The sequence below is a fragment of the Peromyscus eremicus genome, chromosome 14, assembly GCF_949786415.1.
Source record: "Peromyscus eremicus chromosome 14, PerEre_H2_v1, whole genome shotgun sequence".
NCBI classification, from domain to species: Eukaryota; Metazoa; Chordata; class Mammalia; order Rodentia; family Cricetidae; genus Peromyscus; species Peromyscus eremicus.
This window is the reverse complement of record NC_081430.1, coordinates 70,505,986-70,530,519: the sequence shown is the minus strand read 5'-3', so window position 1 is coordinate 70,530,519 and position 24,534 is coordinate 70,505,986. Positions and strand designations below refer to the sequence as shown.

Genomic DNA, 24,534 nt, shown 5'->3' with positions numbered 1-24,534 from the left:
TGAATAAAAAGCACACATACTACTAAAAACAGAGTTTGAAGTTCCCCATTGTATACCTCTGTGTGTGTGTGTGTCTGTGTGAGTGCAGGCATATGCATGCCACAGGACATATGTGGAGGACAATCCCAGGTTTTGGTCCTCGCGTTCCACCCTGTTGGACTGTTGGAAACAGGGTCTCTTTGTTCTACATTGCATACGCCTTATCTCCAGCCCCCAATCTCACCTTAGGAACACTGTGATTACAGACACAGACTACCAAGCCTGTTAGAGTAAACCTGACTTGATATTGATCTTCAGTATTAATCACACACACACACACACACACACACACACACACACACACACACACACACACACACTCGAGGGTGGGAATGGGGACAGTTAAGAATTTACTATTTTGTCTGATAATTTTCCTACAATGTAGCCATTGGAATTTTACATGATGAAATCTTACGGTTTTTTTTGCAAAGTTGAATAATTTTATCCGTTCTTCTGGTAGCTTCTGTAACTTGCATTTTTTGTCATTCAGTTTTTCAAGTTCTTCATTCAGATGTCTCTGAACAGTTTTTATTCGCATGTTATAATACATTATTTTCTTCATCGCTGTGGTCTGAATGTAAGAGAGTAAATAACACGGGATTAGATAAAAACACATTACAGATAGCTCTGCTGGCTAGTTTTATGTCAATTTGACACAACCTAGAGTCATTTGGGGAACTTCAATCGAGAAAATGCCCCACCAGATTAGCCTGTGATGCATTTTCTTGATTGATAATTGACATGGGAGGGCCCAGCTCACTGTGTTTGGCCCTGGGTTCCATAGGAAAGTAGACAGAGCAAGCCAGTAAGCAGCACTCTTCTATCAGCTCCAGCCTCCAGGTTCCCGCCTTGAGTTCCAGCCCTGACTTCTCTGGATGATGGAGAAGTAGGCTGAAATAAACTCTTCCCTCTCCAGGAGCTTTTGGCCACAGCAATAGAAATCTGACTAAGACACAGCTGTCAATGGTAGTGCATGAGCACAACAAGTTCTTTATGAAGTTGGAAGCTGGCTAGCTCCATTAGAAATGCCCATGATGACAGCAGATGTGATGACACTCTCGGGATTTATTTAATTTAATACGTAAGTCACAAAATCTCAAAGAACATCTTTGTGTTTAATATGTGAGTATGTGGCATACACACATCTATTTCCAGAATTTCCAATAAAGAAACTGCAGACATAATTTAATTTATAAAACAGTATATTTAGCTAATAGGACACAGGACTGGAGCAAACATTAAACCACTATTCCTAGTTTATTAATTCAGGGAAAGCAAACAAATTAAAAGGGGTTAAAAGCAAATGTAAAATTGAGTACAATTTTAAAAACTTTGACAAAAAAAAAAAAGGTTTACCCTGCCCCTCAGTCTGCAAAATGATGCTCTAAGTGAACTATCTTCAGACTGAGTAGGTCATTAAATTATCACTCTGCTGCAATTATCTCAAACCTTATATTTAATACTAGTATACCATTCAGTTACTAATCAGCTAATAATAACAGATTGGTTAAATAGCCCATTATGAACTAGACAAGCTAAATGATGCCTGAGAATTAGATTAGTCAAAATGGTCTGACTAGACAGTCTACCTAGAGGATCAGTTCGAGGTTCAGTGAGAGATTCCCTCTTGAAAAATAAGGTAGAGAGCCAGAGAGCGAAACACCTGACATCCACCTGTGGCCTCCACATGAGCACACACAGGTGAGCACACCCCCACACACATGTGTACACACAAGCGTACAATTCACTACAAGCACAAACACACATATTAAGGAAGAAAGGAAGAAAAAAGAAAGGAAAGAAAATTGGGAAATGATGTTTGTTGTTATTTTGAATATTTGGGGTAAATGGAAAATCCAAAACAAATATACTTGAGTCACTGAGAGCTAAAAGAATTTCAAATAAACTCTTAAATCTAAAATACCATGTGTTGTGGAGTAAAGTGTTTATTTTCCAGACAAAATAGTGGATGCTAAGCTAAATTTCAAATAAACGACAAAGTATTCACTAAACTTACTTGTATTTATTGAGTTATACCGAGACACTCTTTAGTATTTATATAAAATTCTAATTTAACTCAGATTTTTGCCATGTGGGAAAAAAGATTTTAAAAATACTAAATTTAATTTGTTCTAAAATAATTTTAATAATCATGTATTAAAAATTCTATTCCCCACAGACACGCGTTTCCCATTTTTGGTATGATCACTGAATTCCAGCATTAACGTTATTATCTGTATACTTTTAGGTGAAACACCTGCTCTTGGGGCAAGAGCAGACAGGAGACAAGAGCTGACCATATAATACCACCAACCACATGGGGACCCAGGCGGAGAAAGCCATGAACCAGGCAGCCTTGCGTCACAGACAGCTGACTGTGGACCCACTTACATCTGCCAGCTCCTTGATCTGCTTTGCTGAGACATCAAACGTGTCGAGTCGTTGAAGAGAGGGCAGGTGATACAGCACGTGGGTAGAGTAGTTACACAGCTGGCAGACGGGGTTGGTTTTGTACTGAGGATCATTCAGAGACAGATCCTGTAAGCGAGGCAGCCTGGTCAAGTTCGTAAGGTCCTAAAACAGCGATGGCAGTGGTAAGTCCGTTATGAAAGGACTTTGTGGAAGGAGGTGTTTTAGCACATAAGGTCACCCACAATCTCATGTAACACATTCTAATCAAACACCTAAGTACATATGTTAAGTGATCCAGATGGCACTTAGAACTCTAGAAGAAACTCTAGAAGAAAAGGTCGGCCTTTGCTATACAGATGGCAGACCACACAGCCATGCATTTTCTGTGCCAGCTGCTGCTCCAAACCAGAAGAACACTAACTCTACTTTACGATTCCCTAGGGAGATCTGTGATCGCATTATAATGGCCCCTTGCTGGAAAGCAGTGACCGCTCTGTGTTGTCTATCAAACACGGCCACCATTGGAGATCTGATTAGCCTTTTAATCGCAACTCCCATGCTCTCACGGGTACCCTGTGTTTGAGCCAGATGACAATGCTCACACTACTCAAATGGACCCACGGTTTCTCATTTCCTCGCTCTTACGAATATTCATCTCCCCCTCTTAGGATGTCCACTCCCACGGCCCGGAGGAACCTCCTCCAATGCCTGTTACAAGGCTCCAGCCTTTCCTACTGGTTTATTCCTTTGCAATTTGACTAATCAGGTTAACATTTTACTCAGATTTCTTCTTAATTTACTCTTTCGCTGCTTTGCAACACCCTTTCATTTTTCTCTGGGTTAAAGACAACCCATTTACACTGGGGGATTGAGAATTGTTCCTTACTCCTCTTTCTCTAATATTTTCACCAGGTGTGCTGGACCCTGTGCCCTCGATCCCACGTTGTCAGAATTACATCGTGAACACGATGGGAAAGCACGGGCAGGTGTTGACAGGAGAGATTTATCATAGCATCCTATTTCAAAGGGCTCCAGCAAGCCCTGCTGTACGGAAAGCAGATTGAGACTAGAGAAAAGAAAAGGGTTGAGAAGGCGGCTCAGCAGATAAGGGCACCCACTGCATGTCCGACAGCCCGAGCTCGACCCCTAGGGCCCAACGTTCAAATGAGGGAACCGCATCCTCCTGCAAGTTGTCCTCTATCTCCACATGTGTGCCATGACAGGCACGCGTGCATGCGCGCGCACACACACACACACACACACACACACACATTCTGAAAAATAGGGAGAATTGTGAGGAGTTGTGTTTTAATTTTTCCTCTCAGTAATGCAGATTGGTACCCATAGTAGATAGTGATCCAGGCAGTAAGACTCTGGGCATATTCCAAATGGGCACTAACAGGATTTGCTCATGGATTGAAGGTGGGGTATGAAGGAATAACAGGAGAAAAACAGAGCTGTAAGGATTTTTGCTTAGTTAAGTGGAAGAGTAGAAATACCATTTAGAGAATCAGAGACGTCTGTAGGGAAAGAAGCGTTGGGGAGCAGACATCAGTTTGAAGTCGGTTGAGGTCTGTAGTTCAGAGAAGTCATCAGGGTAAGTAGAGGGACTAATTTAGCAGTAATTAGATTAGGTGTATTTGCAGTCATAAGGTATGACGGGATTATTCAGAGAATGAATAGAGACAGAAATGAGGAAGAGACCTCTGGACTGAGAAGGGGCAGTCCACTTTTTTAGAGGTTATTAGAGGATGAACCTCCTGCAAAATAGATGTAGCCAGAAGGCCTAGGAGAAAGTTCAGAGAAAGTAGCACCCTACCAGTTGAGTACTTGTTTTTTGTTTTTTTGTTTGTTTGTTTGTTTTTAGTTCTAAAAGGATCCAATCATTATGGCTAATTGAACAGATGCCTCTCAAACTCCCTAGAGCAGTGGTTCTCAACCTTCCTAATGCTGTGACCCTTTAATACAGTTCCTCATGTTGGGATGACCCACAACCATAAAATTATTTTCATTGCTATTTCCTAACTGTACTTTTGCTACTGTTAGGAATCATAATGTAAATATCTGATACACAGGATATCTGATGAGACCCTCAAATGGGTCACAACCCATAGGCTGAGAACCGCTGCCTTGGAGCATCAGGAAGCACAAAGTAGTGAAACTGCTCCTTGAGGGAAGACTGCTGGCTGTAGTTTTTGATCTATAGCATTTGTAACTCAGGTTGATAAACAGAAACCAATCATTTAGTTGAACATACCTTGAAAGAAGTAATTTGGTTTCCAGAAAGGTTTAGTTTTTCCAGTTGTTCATTGGGGTCAAGACATGGACCTTTAATTTAAAAACAAGATTAAAGAAACATTAGGGATTAGGCTATAGCTCAGTGGCAGAGTGCTTGCCCGGCATGCCAAGGCCCCGAGTTCAATCCTCAACATCACAAAAATAATTAAATTTCTTGTTCTACCTTTATTATATATCCTGACATCCTTGTGAGTTAAAGACGACCATTATTTCCTGCATAGCAATAGAATTCATGATACCACTGTATAATCAGCAATAGTTATTACTGACTGATAGTTACATATTTGAATCATAGATTTCAAAATAGGTAGGGAAGTGGGGGTGGATCTGGAAAGAGTTGGATGAGTGTAAATATGATCAAAACCCATTGTGAGAAACTCTCAAAGAAGCACTATCTAAAAACCACGATCTAAGATAAAAATGTATGCAAAAGCAAAAATGCTTTTCAATGACATAAAGTCTAATAGAAACGACTCTAAGCACGTACTTTGAAAATGCATTAGCCCAGAGTCCAGAGGAAATAGTACATACCAATGTTGCTTATCAGGTTTCCTGCAAGATTGAGGTCTTTTAAGTTCTTCAGCGTCTGTAAGCCCTGGAAGTGTAGACAACATGTAATCTTAAAAACCATTAACTCTGATCACCCTGGTTATTTCCTTGGGTGTTCTACAGAGGAACATGGGTACAGTGAAGCCACCCCCTCTCACTTTAATGGAACCTGGAGAGAATTTAAAGAAGGAGCAGAAAGGAGTGGAGGAGAAGAAAAGTGGAGTGAGCGGAGAAACAACATATCTCATAGCATGTTTATAATTATAGAGACAATGGTTCCTTCTAAAACACAACCTACACATTAGTTCTTCTTTTTACTTTATTAAAAAAAATTGTGCATGAGTGTTTTGCCTGCATGCACGTCTGTGTACTATGTGTGTGTCTGGTGTCCAGAGGGCTTTAGGTTCCCTGGACCTGGAGCTACAGACAGTTGTGAGCTGCCATGTGGTTGCTGGGGATGGAACCCAGGTCCTCTGGAAGAACAGTCAGTGCTCTTCACCGCTGAGCCATCTCTCTCTAGGCCCACTTCAGTTCTTTTTGACAACAATAACTATGCTATTCATAAATATTTTGCCCTCAACACTGACTGTATGATCTCGGACACTGTGGTTTAAATGCCGTAACAGTATGAACTGGCCTTACATGCAAATTATCAAAATTACCTCACCTCAATATTACTTATCATATTGTGGTTCAGCCAAAGAACTTCCAGTTTTATTAATTTCTCTAAATTTTGTATTTTGGAAATTTTATTGTAATATAAATATAATTTTTCCAAATTTCTACATTCTTGAAGACCTTCAATTTTCTGTGGAAAAGGAGATTGGAGAATGTCAATTATTTTGTCATCAGATTCAATGCATCAGATAAAGTAGGTTTCTGAGTCTTTTTTCTTTTAAACACCACTTCACTGCACTATCAACACTTGAAAAGATAAACTAAAAATTTAAAACATACAACTTCTTTGCTGAAATACAGCTATATTTAATTTTGTACACTTTCTTTAAATTTTAATCAACTACATCAGCTTTATATTAGTAAAATCACATACATCTGATTTTATAGGTGGTTTTCTTTTTGCCCAAGACCACTAACAAATTTTCATAATTTTTCAAAGTATAATATTTAATGATTACAAAATATTTTGTGAAATTTATAATAGTTTTCTTTAAAATTACCCTATGTGCAGAATTTTCACATTAATTATTGTGAAAATGATGTAACAAACACTTTCACGCATGTGACTCCTCTCTGCTGTTGAGTTACTTCTCTAGTATAAAATTCTTAGGAAAAGCATTTCTGAGTTAAAAGGTGTGTACATTTCTATTGATCATGATGCATTTTGTAGTGTTGCTTTCTGTTATACATGTCTAACCACTTAGTACCTAATTGAATCAATTTTACTAGTAAGCAAATATTGGCTGTGATCTGATTTGATATGTTTAACAAAAAATTTGTTTTGATTCCTTAGGCCTGCTTTCACATTGTACACATTTTTATCTTTGCCCATTTATCAGTTTTGATCCACACATACTGAACATATTTTAATGAATTATTTTTCCAAAGCCAAGAATTCAGTATTAGATGCACCTCGTCATTTATCTTTTTAAACTTACCTCTATGCAGCATTCAGCAATCCAAAGTTCTTTAAGTTGTGAACAAGTCTCCAACCCTGAAATTTCCTTTATATCTTGAGCAACAATTGTAAGACTCGATAAGCTAGGAAACAATGATAATCCAACTATACGGGGATACCCTGAGAAAAACATCTCCAGTTTTGAAGTATCTGATCCTTCTTGTCCAAGCATCTCATAAGATAAACCATTGCACAAACACTGTTTTAAAAGAAAGAATTTCGATTATTATCTGTTCTAAATAGTTAAAAAATTGTATTTTGACATCACAAACTATTAACTGCCCATTGAACTATACCATTCTTGTACTCCCACAAAAGAGAAAGTTGGATCACATATGTGACTTCTGTGCTTCCAAAAGTCATACGAGAGAAGGAATATCCCTCCTGTTGGTCCTCACCGCTCCGTGAGGAGTGTCAAAATGATCTACTTAATATTCTTGCAAATATTATTGAAAAGAAATCGGGCTTGGACTCACCAGTTCTTTAATGATGTCACTTGAAGTTAAGTTTTCACTTTCAATCATCTTCCTTTAAAAACAATGGTCATACTAATATATCTATCAAGGAAAATGGAAGATTGAGGTTAGTCCTAGCGTCACGGCAGTCCAAACGGAGAGTCATCTGAAAGCTACCAACTGGGGCATTTCTGGGTCTCCACACAGACCTCCTTCCATCTCTGAAGCGTCCATCTCCAAACGTTTTTAGTATTTTGAACTTAATACTGCCTCTCCATAACTCTTTCTATTTCGTTTAGTCCAAATAAAACAAATACAGTTTTTCCTCTAAACAATGAACCTTCAGAATACTTGAAGAACCCATCTTTCACCCTCCCCCAAAACTTCGAATTGTTACTGGGTCTTCCTGCTTCTTTCCCACACATGGACTGTAGCTTCGGTTTCTTATCAGGCTGTGGTGCCCCAAGCTGAACCCAGTTCTCTAAGCAGCAGAACAAGGATTTCTGGAATGTCAATATAGTTTCTGATCTATATGCTAGCTAAAAAACTGAAATTAGATACCTAGGAGCTATGTGATTTCTATATATAATAATAGATATTAAAGAAGAATTATTAAGGATTATATGGCATGGCAATAAATATTCATTAAAATGAGGTCACTGGTATCTCTTTTGACACAGTTGCTCAATTAATATCTAAATGGCTTTAATACAATTTAATTAAATGTTCATAATTTTAAATATTTTCATTACGTAATTCATATACTAAAAAGTGGAGGGATCTTGTTTTTTAATACAATGCTATAACAAGATGTGGGAAACACTGTATAATTTCATTAACCCTAACTCCCTCCTAGAAGTATCTGTAAATAAATGCGTGCATATGCGTGATTATTGTAAGCATTACAGCCTAGAAGGTAAGGAATGCTGGCAGCAGGAACCAAGGAATACCACAAAGTCACACCACACAACAAACCTCACGCGGAGATTTATTGGGAGGGGAAAATCCAGGAGGATGGCTGCTCTGCTTGGGTGAGAAACAGCAGCAAACTGAGCAGGACACAGGGCTTATCTAGAGTTTCTCGGGGAGGGGGGTGGAACTTTCGAGGGTGGAGCTTTCCAGGTGGAGATTGGCGACATTTTGTGTCCAGAGATTGAGCTTTTTACTCTGTAGTGTGGGGGCAGGTCCAGCATTCAGGGCAGTTAGAGTGTTCTGTGGGTGGAACCTGGTAGCTGGAGGTCCTCGGGGGAGGGGCCTGGCCACTCCAGTGCCTTGAGGGGCTTCCAATTACGTAAAGAGAAAATGTGGAAATGTACATTTTAAGTCACTAGCGTGAGTTACTCTGAGGGTAGAAAGCCGACGAGAATAGGTTAAGAGTAAAAGGTAAGGTGAGGAGAGAGGCGAAAGGGAAAAAGAAAGAAAACAACGTTATTTTTGAAAAATACATTTACTATTATAGAGTCTGAGTGTCTAATTGTATTTTAATTTATTGTACTGTTGATACACATCTGGACTGTTTTTCACTGAGGGCCAGTGATGTAAGTGCGTGTTTTATCATGCGGGACAAAGTTCAACACTTCTGTTGGGTTCATGCACAGGAGTGAAATGACAGACAACTTTTTTATATGCAATGTTGATGGTTTTCATAGGCACGATCTGAAGCGGAAAATGTACACATATGATGATCGTGTTTTCTACACCAATTCACATGTAAACTGGAAACAAGCTGTGGTCCCAGGACCCTGAATACCTGCGGTTCAGTCACAGGTGGGTTAGCAGCAGGGAGTAAAAGAGGGCCTTTGGGGACACAGATAAAGGTACTGGAGGAGAATCGGTGGGCTATCTGTACATATGTTTACCTGAATCAAGTTTCACTTAAGTTTTATTAGGGCCCCTCATTCAATTATGTTTATATCCATGCTCAGGAACTTACACAAACTAAGATGTTAACAAAGTGACGATTTGAATCCTGTGTTTACTACCTGTGTTTAATCCTTGGTTACAAGTGCAAGACCCACGGCAAGCTGAGAGGTCTACCTGTGCCAGGGAAAAGCTCGACCACTAGGAAGACTGACGAAGGTACTCACGTTAGATTGGGAGAAAAACCGTTTGTGCAAACCATGCCAAAATTCAAGACACCAAAAAGAGAAGTTTTACTAAGCTATTAAAAAAAAAAAATTTAAAGCTGTTTTCAAACTCAGAGCAGCAACTGCTGGTAAAAGGAAGCTCTGGAGCATTCACGACGCAGCAGTGTTAGAGCAGCGTACAGCTTCTGTCTTTGTACGCAGGCTTTGTGAACTGGGGACACTCCCACCACGATAAAGGTGTGGCTTGCATGAGGACCCTCCAAAGCTCAGGTGCCGTCAACAGAGTGTCATTAAGAGAAAAGGTCTTTAAGAGATCAAGAGGGTTCCTTCCCTCAAGAACGGGACCTAGGGCCCTAATCACAGCCTGATGGAGGGATCTTGGTCCCCTTTTCCTCTTCCGCCATCTGCCATGTGAAGATCTCACCAGATACCGGAAGCCGGCGCCTTGAGCTTGGACTTCCCAGCACACAGAACTGTAGGAAGCAAATGTCTACTGTTTCTATTTGGCTCTGGGTATTTTGTTATAGCAACATAAAATGGACTAAGGCACTGAGCTAAGAAGAAGAGCAGGGACCCTAGCCAGTGTCATAGAGCAGAATGCAACCAGAAAATTACCCCAGCCATTTATCCCATCACTAACTACACACCCAGGACGGAACAGGTACAAGAAAAATGGCCAAGGAGGGGAAAGAGAAGCCAGCTTCTGATATGGTGGAATTTGAGCAAAGAACTAAATACATAAGGTAAGTCATGAAGGAATTTAGATTACATGCATCCAGGCAGAGGGAACAGCAGTCAGACTGACAGAGTGAGCATATGCTCGGCATATGTGCAGAACAAGGCAGATGGGTGTGATGGACCACTCTAAAGAAAATGGAGATGGACAGGACCTGCAGCCAGAGGAGCATTGCAGGACCAGTACCCCTGCTGCCTCATGGGCCCTTTCTGAGGACTGGATTTTTGGGCAGCAAGAAATAGGACTTTGGGTGTGGCATCAACTGTGTCAATATTGAAAAGGAACCCTCTGGCTACTCCATTGAACATAACACTGTAGGGATGAGGTGATTGGTTCTGTGATGGCTAATCTTGGTTGTCAACTTGACTACATCTGGAGTCAACTCTAACCTAAGCAGCTGGGCACACCTGTGAGGGATTCTTTTCTTGATCAGATCATTTGAGGTGGGAAGACCCACCTTAAATCTGGACCATGCCTTCTGCTGCAGCCCACATAAAAAGGTACGGAAGAAGGAAGCTTTTGCTTTTTGCCTGCTTGCCTTTGCTCTCATGGGCAAGCCCATTTTTCCAGCTTCTGAGACACCACTTTGCTGGTATTAGAACCCTACTTCCTCAGAATTCCAACATAGACTGAAGACTAGCTGAGACATCCAGTCTTGGCTCTAGTTAGAGACAGCCGTTCTTGGAATAGTCAGACCACACCCACAGCCTGTAGCCATTCTAATAATTTCCCTTTTCACACACACACACACACACACACACACACACACACACACACACACACACAGAGAGAGAGAGAGAGAGAGAGAGAGAGAGAGAGAGAGAGAGAGAGAGAGAGACAGAGAGAGAGAAAGACAGAGAGAGAGACAGAGAGAGAGAGACAGAGAGTTCTCTTCTTCTAGAGAACCCTGACTAATACATACTCTTAAGCCTCTGATACCACAGGCCCAGAATGACACTTTCTTCTGTAACTTATAATGGTTGCCTTGGCCATGGTGTTTGATCATAGCAATAGAAAAGGGACTAATACAATTCCCTTCTCATTTTTTTTATGTTTCTTGGTTAGTCTTTCTTATTCATTTTTTTTATGACTAAGACTTAACATTTTGTTGTTGTTGTTTAAGAAACTCTGTCGTAGGGTGGGAGAGATGGTTCAGAGGTTAAGGGCACTTGCTGTTCTTCTAGAAGGACCCACGCTCCATTCTCAGCACCCACATTAGGGGGCTAAGAACTGCCCCTGCTCCATAGATCCCATTCCTCTGGCCTCCCTAAGTACCTGTGCATCTTGATCATACCCACACACACAATTAACATTCAAAATTAAATCTTAAAATTCTGATTTGATAGTACATCACAAAAATTAATATAGGAGGGTGTTCACCTTCACAGTGCCAAGTCTTCCCAAAAACAAAGCCCCAAATCTCTGCATTTTGTCAAGGAGATATTTTCTGGGTATACAATGTGGATTATCTCTCAACTTGCATTATTCTGTGTTCATAAATCCCCCAAATAATCCTATTCTAACTCAGTAGTTAATTGACAAGACAAAATTTACTGAAAACTCCAACTATGTTTGAGCCATGAGATGCTATGCCCCAGTTACAGAGGGGACTGTTTCTGTGTTTCTCATTAGCTTCCTTTCCTATGGGGAGGATTAAAGACGAAATCCTAGGACACATGACAGTATTCTAACGTTCACCACCCCTTTCAAGTTTTTTCCTTCTCTCCCTTCATTCTTTCCTCCCCCTTCCCTCCCCCCTCATATCTCTTCCCCCATCTCTCGTCAGATGAACTTGTCCTTGTCCTCATCGTCAAAGAAAACAGGGCTGTCTTAGGATGTGCTCCCTTCAAATTTCTTTTCTCCTTAAAGACACGTTCTTTCTTTCCCTTAGGACTTTTGGCTCAGTGGACACACTCACTTTGGGGCTGGGGAGGATGACTCGGTGGGTAAAGTACTTATGTTTGCCGTGCAAGCCTGAGGACCTGGGTTTGGATTCCCAGCACCCATGTGAAAGCTGGACATCCCAGCCTGGGAGTGGAGACAGAAAGGACCCAAGAAGTTGTGGGGTCGGGGTTGGGGTGGGGAGGGCTTGCCAGGTCAGACAATTTGGCTGAATTGGTAAGCTCCAGGTTTACCTAAAAAAAATAAGGAGCAGAGCAATGGAGGAACACTCTTGTATGGGTATGCACACTCCCAATACATGGGCACATGTATCACATACAATAATAAATAAATAAATAAATAAATAAATAAATAAATAAATAAATAAATAAATTCATTTTGTCTGAAATGAATCTCTTTTTCTGTGCACTGATCCACCCTTTTCTACCTCCATTAGAGCATTGTTCTGTGAGTCTTTCATCTTTCTTTCCATAAGATCTCCTTTCTGGCCGGGCGGCGGTGGTGCATGCCTTTAATCCCAGCACTCAGGAGGCAGAGCCAGGTGGATCTCTGTGAGTTCAAGGCCAGCCTGGGCTATAGAGTGAGTTCCAGGAAAGGCACCAAAGCTACACAGAGAAACCCTGTCTCAAAAAAAAAAAAAAAAAAAAAAAAAAGATCTCCTTTCCATAAGGTCTCCTTTCCTCTGTGTATGAGTACCAGGTCTTTCTATTTAGAAAAGTTCTTTCTATCTTGCTTTTTTTTTTTTAATGAAGAGCTATTTTTGATACGTTCACAGGGAACTTTCTAGACAATCAGTAGCAACAATTCACTGCCTCCATTCAGTCCTCAGCCCACTGTCATGTGAAAGAAAACGCTCAAGCCACTACAGCTTCTACTTACTGTTAAACAAGACCAACAACAGCCTTCAAATTGTCAAAGGCAGAGGACATGTGCTGGCTCTCAACTTGACCTTGACGTGACATTGAGCAATGCTGATAACACTAAGCAATGCTGATGACTGCTAACTTTTCTGCCTGGTTGCTTTCTATCCTCTCCCTCACACCCTCCCTCTCTGTGTAGGCACATGCAGATATAAACGCTGGTGTATGCATGTTAAGTGTGGAGGCCAGAGGACAACTCTCGGGCCATCCATCAGGTTCCGTCCACCTTGATTTTCTTTAGAGAGTGTCTCCCTAGCCCCTACTTGTTACTTTGCACTAATAGTGTCTTTCTTTGTAAAAGTCACTCACCTTTATTTTCGTCTTTCCTGTGCAATAAATCCCAAAGCCCATGTGGAAAGCTCCATGTGGACGTGCCACAAGCATCACAAATTCACTGAGTCCCAAACTGAGCTCATATTTCCCAACCCATGCAGTTTTCCTTAATGAACGCTTTCTCGTGATAAAGGACGCCACCATCCCCTCTTCATCCAAGTTGGAAACATGAGACTTACCGCCATGTTTTCCCCAGGTTCACTCCTCATCAAATCCTTTTTCTTGTGTACCCTAGTCTATCAGGGCTTTCATGCTTCCTCTCCATCCTCTGTCATCATGTCCCCTTCTCTGGACGACCTTCCCCACTCCCTACACCCCTGGGGCAGCCAGCCTCCTGAAGTGGACATTTGCTTATGCCACTCCTCTTGGACGTGATGTTTATGGCTAACACACAAATCTCTCAAACTCCTGTCCAACCAAAATAGCACTACAACATTGCATGACTGGCCGCAACTCCAGTCCTGTGATGGCTGACATAGCTGTACTTCTGAAGATGCCTCTTTCTCTCCTTGAAATGTCTTATCTCCTTGATTTACTCCATACATCTTTGAGATGACGCTGAGTCTTCTCCAAAGACTTGAGTTTTCTTTGGTCTTACTATATAAATGGTCTCTTTCATGTGACTGGGTTAGTCTAGCACATGCCCGGTAGATAGCACTATCACACTGTATTGGGATACTTGCAGGTCTTTTCTCCCAACATGCTCACTCAGGACAGGAGCTATGTCTGACCCCTGGTGGGTATTCAATGTAATTTACAAAATGGTTCCAATTAACTGTCACACCACACATCCTATTCAATATAATGATAAACATTATTCTGCATGACAATTCAGAACACAGTTCTACCTAGCCTGTAAAGAGCTGTTTCTGTCTGCCAGAAGAGCTGAGTAAGCATCCATTCTAGGAAACTACACTTTTCTACAGAGCAGAAGCCCTATGTGGTCCAACTGTTTTCTCAACTGAGTATAAAGGGGTCAGGATCCGACAGTTCTCACTGATGGCCCATGTAAACGCCCTTCTCTCTCTAGATGATCGGTATCTGGTTGACCAGTGAACACTCCAGTCTTCCAGTCCAATACCCACCCGAGACTGTGGCATACCTTTCCTCCTTCATTTCTTTGGGGCCTTCCTCTAAATTATTATCATTCCTTTATTATTATAACTATTATCATAATATTATTATAATCCCCATTGCACCATTACGTAGGTCCCTTGACCTGTGTGCTGCTGTAGATTCCTCCACGTGTTGATTAAAGCGAACTCCCTGGTCTTTCCAATAGGGCAGAGACGCCTGGAGGCCATCGGCGGACGGATACCCACCTTATTCCAGAGAGAGAATGGATTCCGGGGCTGTCCGAGACAGGTCAGAGTGCACTCCGACCTCCTAATCCCTGTGTGCAGCTGATACCACACGCTTTCCAGCCCCGGGCCTGCTGTGTACTGACCGCCCACTGCGGTTGCCTAGGAAACCCGCACTCCGCCTCCCCTGACCTCTGGGTCACGAAGGGGATGAAGAGGGCGGGGAAATCAGCCGTCTAGCCTTGTCTGCATCACGTGGTGGTAACCTCCAACCAATCAACATAGGCAGGGAAGACACCCGCTCCCGCCCCCTACCCCCAGACTCTACCCCCTCCCTTCGCTAGTGCTCCTGGGGAAGCGGTGGGAGCCGGTCGCTACCTATAGTTCTCTTAGTCTTGGGTGTATCTTACACCTTGTTTGCTTCCGAGGACTGAGTGACAGTTTGTGGGCAAGCCGGTGGGGACCTGGTCCAGGCATTTTCACGGTGAAAGTTTTCGACACTTGGAGTCTCGAAGACAGCAGTATTAACCGGTCTTGATCCCCACCATGGCAGAGAGCAGTGATGTCACCAGACGGTCCCCAGATCCGCCCCATTCCTCAGAGGATGATCTCAGCCCCAGCTGGTGCGCCCCTGCAGCTTTCCGAGCCTTGTAAGTCCCGAGGGCAACTCCAAGAACCGTGCAGACAGAGGGAAGTCTGGATGCACTTTCTCCAAGAGATAGATCCCCTTGGGTCTTCCAGGAGTTCTCAGGCAGGCTTTTGAGTGTCTTTTAAGTTTGACAGAGTGCTCAGGAGGCAATAATTATTTACAAAATAGAGTAGAAGTTAGGGAGACAGTAAGAGACTGTCTGAGAAAACAATGAACTTAGAAAACAACCCAAATCACCCTCAGCCAGCCCTCAACGTTCTTGAGATTCACGCTGTCCACGGGAGTTAGCCACTAACCACAACCGTGTATGTGCCCTCGAAATGGGGTAGTTCAAACCGGTGTGCAATAAAATATACTTTGTACTTTAAATGCTTACTATGCGAAGAAGCAATGGAAACGATTTCATTAATGACTTTTACGTTAGCCACATGTTGAAATATTTGCGGTGCATTGGGTTAAATAAAAACTTTTTTTTTTAACGTTGAAAATGTGGCTACCAGGGCAATCAATAATTGCTTGGGAACTTGCATTGGGTTATTTTGGACAGAGTATGCCGTTGTTTGCTGTCTATTGTAAGTGATAAACACCATGACCAACCACAACTTGAGGAGAGGGTTTGTTTGACTTATATGGCGAGGTCACAGTCTTTCGAGTTGGAAGACAGGGAGGGGACTGTGGAGAAATGCTGCATACCGTCTTATAGCCCATTGCTTGTTCACCTTGCTTTCTTACACAGCCCAGAACCACCCGCTCAGGGTGGTATTGTCCGCAGTGGGCTGGGCTCTCTCCTGTCAATCACTAATCAAGAAAATGTCCCATAGACATGACCTCAGGACAATTTGAAGGGGCAGTTCCTCAGTTTAGATTCCTTCATCCTAAATTTGTATCAAATTGACAAAAAATTGGTAAAAATTTGTTTGTGATGGCACTGCGCTAGTTTTTACTATTCAGTGGGGTTTTGTTAATATTTATGATCTTTGGGTCTTCTTGCAAAATAGTGTCTGTGATGCCCTTTTCCATCACCAGATGGCCATTTTGCTCCGACTAGTTTTAAATTGCTTTCTTATGAGAAATTTCAGATTATAAATTCTTCTATTTAATGACTCAAGAGTGCAACTCATTCGCTGGCTTTACTGTCTGTAATATTGTCTGTAAACAAACTCACAGAAAAGGTAAATTAATTCTCCCTCTGTGTTTTCCTTTCACTGAGCATTGTTTCCTCTTGTCAGCATCAGATTAAGAGTAAGTCACGTAAAATATCTGTGGCTTAAGGGTAAAACTAATGCCAGGGTTAAAACAACACCTGATTCATGTTTTACTAGTATGATATTACTCTCTGAAAATCTAGTTGAACAAGATAACCTACTCTTGGAGAAGCTTTCTTTTTAGACTAATAAAGACTAATTAGAAGGTGATAGTTTTGATTTTATAACTTTAAGGAGATTACATCATGGATCAGTTAGACAAAATTATCTACTGATGCATCAAAATTTTCACTTTGGGGTATGCTGGTTAGTTTTTTCTTCCTTCCTTCCTTCCTTCCTTCCTTCCTTCCTTCCTTCCTTCCTTCCTTCCCTCCTTTCTTTTCTTTCTTTCTTTCTTTTTTCTCAACTTGACACAAGCTAAAGTCATCTGGTAAGAGGAAACCTTAATTGAGAAAATGCCTGCATCAGATTGGCCTGAAGGCAAATCTGTAGAGTATCTTCTTAGTGATTGACATGGCAGGTTGAACCCAGCATTCCACCCTTGGGCAGGTGGTCCTGGGTTGTATAAGAAAACACGGAGCAGGCCATGGGGAGGGAGCCAGTAAGCAGCCTTCCTCCAAGCTTCTGCTTCAGCTCCTGCCTCCAGGTTCCTTCTTTGACTTCCATTCAGTGATGGAGTGTGCTCTGGGAGCTGTAAGATGAAATAAACTCTTTCCTGTCTAAATTGCTTTTTGTCAGTGATGCTTATCAGAGCAATAAAAAGCCAACTAGAACAAAAAGAATGTAGTGTTTGGGGGTGAAAATACAGGGATGATCAGAATACATTGTTTTGCTTTGAAGTATAGAAATCTGCTGTGATTTCCCTACAGGAGAAGGTGCTAGCATATGCTGCATATTATATAAAAAACGATTTGTGTGTGAGTGCACATCTGAGGAGGCGAATCCTGCGTCACTCTTCAGGAGCCATTTATCTTGTTTTCTGAGACAGGGTCTCTCACTGGAACCTGATGCTCCTGGAATTATGGTAGGCTGGCTGGCCAATGAGTTTCAGAGATCTGCCTGTTTCTGTCTCCCCAGTGCTGGGATTACAGGCACACACTATCTATCAAGAGTTTTTAACACGCACCTTTCCTGCTGAGTCATCTGCACACACACACACACACACACACACACACACACACACACACACACACACACCATAGGAAGAGAATTCTTTTTCTCTAGAGAAAGCTCAAGGACTCTGCCAGCAGGAACTGTGTCAGCATCTTCTACAAGTTCAGAGTAAAAAGCCTTTGGTGATTTGTCAAGTTCAAAGCGCTGTCCAAAGTAGCTTTTAAAAGATTGCTTGCTTGTTTCAATACTCCAGATGTCGTTTAAAGCAAAAGATGCTTGCAGTTCCAAGCCTCAGGGCTGGTTTTCATTGATCTCTTCTCACTCTGAGATTGCTTTATTGTACTTTTTTAATGTGTCTGTAAAACACAAAACAAAACAAAAACACCCTAACAACAATGGAAGTGAGATCACTAACGGAGCTGAAAGGAGAAGTGGACACGCGCCCCCCCCCCCCCCCCCCCCCCGTCCCTAACCCAGAAGCTGTCTGCAATCGATAACCACTTGCAAATGAAAATTTAGTTTTCTCCGGGGGGGTGGGGGGGGGAGTCTCACTAGGAAACAAACTCCTCTTAAGGGCAGACTGCATGCCCAGCAGTAGATGGCCAACAGAAAATGAACTCCATGGCATCTTTGGAGGTTCCTTGTCTCATAATGTTGTCAGGACTCCTCCTCATCTTACTTTTTATTGTTATTTATTTTTGTTTTACGCTACAGGTCCTTTTTGTATATATTACAGTTTCCACTTTAGTGTTTTTATGAGATTTCTGAGTATGTGAGTGAGTGGGTCTCTGTGTCTATATCTGTTTCCTGAGTCTTTTCTTGGGCTCTTTTCCTTCTGTTTGTTTTGTCCTGTTCTGATGTGTTAGTTTTTGTTTTATCTTATTATGTTTTATTATTATCCCTTAGAAGCCTGTTTTCTAATTAGAGACAGAAAGGGGTTGGATGCAGGTGGGAGCGGAGGTGGGGAGGAACTGGGAGGAGTACAGGGAGGGGAAACCATAATCAGTATATATTATGTGAGAAAAAAATCTATTTTCAATAAAAGGAAAAATTCAAAAGGAAAGAAAAGCTTGAATGGCGTAATCATTCATTAATTAAAATCTTTTGGATTGGCTATTAAATTTATTTATCTAGGAAACCTATCATTAAAAGAGAATGGCAATGATATCTAATTACAGCTCTGCTTCATTATCCCATCCAATGTAAGTCCAAAGAATGGAAAGTCTGGAGACTTCAAGTGCTAATTGGAATGTTATATTCTTGTAGACACTTGATCTTTATACAAATGACTGCTTCCCAGCTAATGATTTCATTAGAGCGTCTGTAAAAGTTCACTGTCTCATGCTTGAATTTTACATGTCATAAAACCTCACAAATGAAGATTTACTCAGGCAGTATAAGGAGTAATTATGTGGTACTTACAAAGTCAGCATCAGAGGCCTTCTTATTAACATCTAGCAATGAATATTCAAATTCTATGAAATGAATGTATTAAGATATAATTAAAAGTTAGACGCTGTTCTAGACAAACTTTTAATTGGGTCAACATAATTCTATTTCTAAGTTTTCTACCTAAAAGAGTTTGCCGTTGGCTATGATTTATTGATGCATAATTAATGGACAGAAAAAAGAACTTCCTCCATCTCAGGTAACTTCCCCTCTTAATTTTTCATTCTGATTATGTTATTTACCTCTAGGCAGTAGCCCAAAGACAGTGAATTCAAGCCAGAGCAGGTGGCTTAATTCACTGGAGAGATAACTGGTCCTTTGTGAAGGAGAATCCTGTCTCCACCTTTTCTGTACTAAGAACTTAGGCTGAAAACCTTGATCATATTCTTAGATCTGAGCACATTACCAGCTAGGCATAACAAAGACCTTCTCCATTTTTGTTTCTTCTTCAGCTTTTGTCTGTATCCTACCCTCTCCCCAGCCATTGACACAAATCAAGGTTTCTTATTAATATTAATGCATGTTAATTACACAGAACAATGGGTTTCTTTGTGATATTTTCATACATGCATGTTACATATTTTGATGGTATTCATCCTCTGGTACCCTTTCTTCCTCAATAGCCCTCTGCATATTTTCATGTTCTCCCTTTTCCCCTCTCCCTTCTCCAGATTCCATATATGAGAGGAAACATGCAATGCTTGCTTTTCTGAGTCTGGTTTATTTCACTTACCATAATGACATGAAGTTCCATCCATTTCCTATCAATGGTATAATTTTTACGCTTAAAGGTGAATAGTATATTCCAGTGTGTGTGTGTGTGTGTGTGTGTGTGTGTGTGTGTGTGTGTGTGATGTATGTTTTTCTTTATCTGCTGACTTACTGATGAATATCTAGACTTATTCTGTAAATTGACTATTGTGAAGAGTGTCTTAACAAATATGGCTAAGCAGATCTCTCTATTGTATGCTGCTTTTGATAACCAGGACTGGCATAGCTGGGTCATATGGTAGATTTTTTCTAGTCTTTTGAGGAATCTTCATACTGATTTCCATGGAAGCTGCACAAATTTACATTCCACTAAAAATAGAAGGAATCCTCTCCAGCTTTTACTTATTTATTTTGTATTCTTGATGATAACACTTCTAACTAGAGCAAGATAAAAGTCTCAAACTAGTTTTGATTTACATTTGTCTATTGGTTAAAAATGTCTAAGATTTTTGTCAAGTACCTACCAGCTGTCTGTATTTTTTTGAGAAGTGTCTTTAGTTCATTTGTATATGTATTGATTGGATTACTTATTCTTTTGGTGTTAAAATTAAGTTCTTCTTTGTTTTGTTTTCCAAGACAGGGTTTCTTTGTGTAGCCCGGCTGTCCTGGAACTGGCTCTGTAGACCAGACTGGCTTCAAACTTGCAGAGACCCACCTGCCTCTGCCTCCTGAACTTGAGGATTAAAGGAATGCACCACCACTGCCTGAAAAAATTTAAGTTTATTTTTAACATTATGGATACTATTCCTCTGTTGGAAGAATAGCTGGCAAGGGTTTTCTCTCACTTTGTAGGTTGTAATTCTGAATATGTTTAAAAGACATTTATTTATCATGTGCATGTGTGTACATGGGCACACATGTGAAATGGCATGCATGCAGAGGTCAGAGGACAACTTTCAAGGATTAATACTCTTCTTCTATCATCTGAATCCTAGGGATTGAACTCAGGTCACTGGGTTTGGCAGCAGGTGTCTTTACCCACTGAGTTAGAAGGTTTTTAGCTTGATGCAATACAATCAAATACGTTTTATAAACCTCATAAATTTATTTTTAAATGCTTTGTCTGTCTGTATTTTTATGTACATATACGGTATTTTGATACAAATTTTATTTTGATTTTTAAATCTTGTGCTATTTTAATATATGTCTATGTTTCAACATGTACATCCAATTAGCTGGTTCTGTAGATTTTCAAGTATAGCTAGCTCTCCTGCGGCTCTCACTGGTTATACTGCACACTGGTATTTCTTTCAGGATGGAGTTGCATGTGGGTGGCTTTATCAGCCTTCAGTGTGTGGTCCGAGGGGTGACTTTCTCTTCACATATCCTTTGGCCATTGCTTTTGTTCAGGCTCTACACACTCTTAGAGGTGCATACTCTGCAGATGTTGTGAGCTAATCCACTCATTCAGCAAACACCAAATAGTATGCCACATTCAGTTGCAGCTTCTGTACATCCTTGACAAAAAAAGGTGGCATTCTTCCTGAGGTTCTGGTGACTGAGGACAGGAAAGGACAGGAAAGGATGGTGGTGAAGAAAGGATATTACAAAGGGCATTGTACAGAATACTGTTTGTTTAGAGAAAGAGTTGACAAACTTTGGCCTGTGGTTTAAGTCCAGTTGGCTCCGTGTTTTTGTAAAGTGAGTTTTCATTGGAACACAGCCACAGCCATTTGTTTGCTCATTACAATAGCATGGTTGACTAGTTATGCAACAGAAACCGTGTCACCGGCAAAGCCTAATATTTACCATCCAGATATTTGCAGCAGCTTTGGCAACATCTTAGATCAGATCTCAGCAGCACAGAATGTGGAACAATGGTTATTTTATGAGTTTTAACCAAGACTGTGACTAAGGATTTCCAAGACTTGAATTCAGAGACATTCCCAGAGTTCTTGATCCATCTGTTGAAGAAACACTTGCCATTTACTGCTTTTGAATGAGAGCAGTGAGCAAACAACATTCCTTTCCCTCTTGGAGCTGCTATTCTATTGAGAGAAGCTACTCTGATTCCGAACGTGTTCCCTGCAACCGATTCTCACTTACCAGCTTCCAGATTCAGGGTAAACGGGTATAAATTCTGATTGGCAGAGATCGGTAAAGGACCCAAGTTTGCCATGCTGGATGCCTGGTTAATTTTGGTTGACAACTTGACTGGACCTGGAATGAACTAACACACAACTTGCTGGACACCCTGGTTGGGGGGGGGGGCGGCGGAATTTTCTCAACTTGATTATTCAGAGGAAGGCCATGCTAAATGTAACTTTTGCCTGCTTGTCCTCACTTTTTTAAAAAATATTTTTTAAATTTAATTTCTTTATTAATTCTTTGGGAATTTCACATCATGCATCTCAATTCCACTCACCCACTCACCTCCCGGTCCCCACCGTAATCCTCCCTGTAGCACTGTAATTCACCCCTGTAGCAGCCCCCAAAAGAAAATTTTAAAAAATCGAATCAAAACAAAACAAAGCAAGCAAGCAAACAAAAACAACAACAACAACAAAACCTCTTTGCTTCTCCATCTTTCCCGCTTCTCCAACACCTCTTCATTCTTCCTGATGGCATTGGGGGTGGTGTGTCACATGGCATATATACCCTTTTGTCCAATCAGCTTTACTAGCAAATGCTCATTGCAGTGAGTCATTGGTCAGGTTGAAGGCCTCTGGTTTCTGGTACACTGTCCTCACTGTATCCTCAGGGACACTCCCTGGGGTCTCCCACAGCTGCCGAGAGTCGTGGAGATCCTGCTTGGTTCATCCACACTCTTGTGGCAAGTTTATCCCTTTGCTGTGGCATTCCTCCACCAATATTAGAAGCTATGTGTTTGGGTTTCCAACAAGGACTGAAGACCAGAAGCTCTCCAGGAATTCTCTCGTCTGGTGGTTCTCAACCTGTGGGGTCACAATTCCTTTGGGGGTCACATATCAGATATCCTGCATATCAGCTATTTACATCATGATTAGTAAGAGCAGTAAAATTACAGTTATGAGGCAGCAATGGAATGATTTTGTGGTTGGGGGTCACCACAACACGAGGAATATGTAAAGGATCACAACATTAGGATGACTGAGAGCCACTGATCTAATCCTTTAGCACAATTGGCACTGCTGAGCCAACCAGCCTTGTGGACTGAAGAACTCTTCAGCACAGGACAACCATCATTGGATTACTCAGACCACACTGTGTAAGCAAATCTAATAATTGGGATATTCTGTCAGTTCTGTTCCTGTTCCGAAATTCCTGACTAAAACACTGGCTGAGAAAAGAAAGACCTTGTGGAATGATTCTAGCAGGGGAAAAAAGTGGGGGCGGTGAATGGTTTCCTAAGGGCCATTGTTCTCTGTATTGGGTTCAATAGTGTCTCCCCCCAAATTCAGAATGGAACTTCAGAGTATAACCTTATACGTAAGCCTGGCTGGTCTAAGACTCACTATGTAGACCAATCTGGCCTTGGACTTGTGGCAATCCTCCCTTCTCTGCTTCCCAAGCTCCAGACATGTACCGCCGTAGAAGTAAGATGATTAAACATGAACTAGTCAGGAACAAGATAATACACATTAGGGTGGGCCCTACCTAAACCCAATGATTGGCATCTAGAAGAAGGCCTTGTGCAGTCCGACGTGACTGAAGGAAGAAAGGTCATAAAAAGACAAATCAGGAATTGGAGGGGGCAGTCACATGCCAAGGGTGACCAGATGGCTGTCTACCTCTAAAGGGCAGGAAAAAGAGAATAAAGTCACCGAGAGCCACTAGAGGGAGCATGACACTGTTATTGCTTTGATTTGGGACTTCTGGATTCCAGAAGTGGGAGAAAAGAAATTTCTGCTGTTAGTAATAGTTGTTACAGCAACCCTAGAGATGCATTGTAGGGGCTCTTAGGAAGGGGACATACCTTGTCCGCAGTAACCCGTAGAGCACCTTTTTGGGAACAGAAAAGGCTGTCCTTCTGGGAAGACATAACTTAGGGCTAGCACCTTTGAACAAAGAAAAAGGAGGCCCTTCCTTCTGGAAAAGATCGTGGTGCATGGAAAGCAGCTCAATCTGGGACCTCTCTGCCCGTGCCCTTGCGTGGTGTTCAGACAGCCTTCCATGGGCCACGGCCCTGTCCAAAGTAAACAGGAGGAGGTAACTACTGCCAACCTCACTGCCAACTAGGTTTTGAATCACTAAGGAAACGTACTTCTGGGCATGTCTATGAACTGGTGTCCAAAAAGGTTTAACTGAGAAGGGAAAACCCACGCTGAATATGGGAAATACCATTTCTTAGACTGAGGGGTCCCAGACTAAATTAGATGGAGAAAGCTTTCTGTTTGACCAGACTGCTTACCCTATAAACAGTCCTTTTCATTTCTTTCCTTTTCTTTCCAAGACAGGGTTTCTCTGTGTAACAGCCCTGACTGTCCTGGATCTCACTCTGTACACCAGACTGGCCTCAAAACCACAGACATCCGCCTGCCTCTGCCTCCTGAGTGCTGGGATTAAAGGCGTGCGCCACCACTGCTTGCCTAAATGGCCTCTTTTCTAGTTGCTTTTGTCAAGTGTGCTGATAAATAACTAATAAAAGGCCCATCTGGGTTTCGACCAACCTACGATCTTGTGTGGGAGAGACTTGGAGTGATACAGTTGAGGCCAGAGGTAAGTCCAGAAATCACAAGGTTTACCACACTAGACCTTTG

General features: G+C 41.6%; 1 protein-coding gene and 1 long non-coding RNA gene across 8 annotated transcripts in view; both read right to left on the bottom strand.

Moving 5' to 3' along the window:
- Positions 1 to 14,870, bottom strand: part of Lrrc9 (leucine rich repeat containing 9) — an 81,014-nt gene extending 66,144 nt beyond the window's left edge. For 4 of the 7 annotated variants that reach the window (XM_059279118.1, XM_059279121.1, XM_059279120.1 and 1 more), the window contains exons 1-8: positions 14,690 to 14,869; positions 7,411 to 7,491; positions 6,915 to 7,133; positions 5,966 to 6,106; positions 5,281 to 5,344; positions 4,709 to 4,779; positions 2,431 to 2,613; positions 455 to 610 (exon numbers count right to left, since the gene is read on the bottom strand). In XM_059279118.1, coding sequence (XP_059135101.1) covers positions 455 to 610; positions 2,431 to 2,613; positions 4,709 to 4,779; positions 5,281 to 5,344; positions 5,966 to 6,106; positions 6,915 to 7,133; positions 7,411 to 7,458 — 882 coding nt within the window. In that variant the 5' untranslated portion in view covers positions 7,459 to 7,491; positions 14,690 to 14,869. Of the gene's footprint in view, positions 1 to 454; positions 611 to 2,430; positions 2,614 to 4,708; positions 4,780 to 5,280; positions 5,345 to 5,965; positions 6,107 to 6,914; positions 7,134 to 7,410; positions 7,492 to 14,689 lie in introns of all 7 variants that reach the window. The other 3 variants (XM_059279124.1, XM_059279125.1, XM_059279123.1) reach the window with 2 other exon arrangements.
- Positions 14,871 to 21,063: 6,193 nt separating this feature from the next.
- Positions 21,064 to 24,534, bottom strand: LOC131924201 (uncharacterized). Its single transcript, XR_009382818.1, has 3 exons — positions 24,445 to 24,534; positions 21,605 to 22,749; positions 21,064 to 21,353 (listed from the first exon to the last, which is right to left on the bottom strand). It is a non-coding gene; the product is annotated as an uncharacterized LOC131924201 (long non-coding RNA).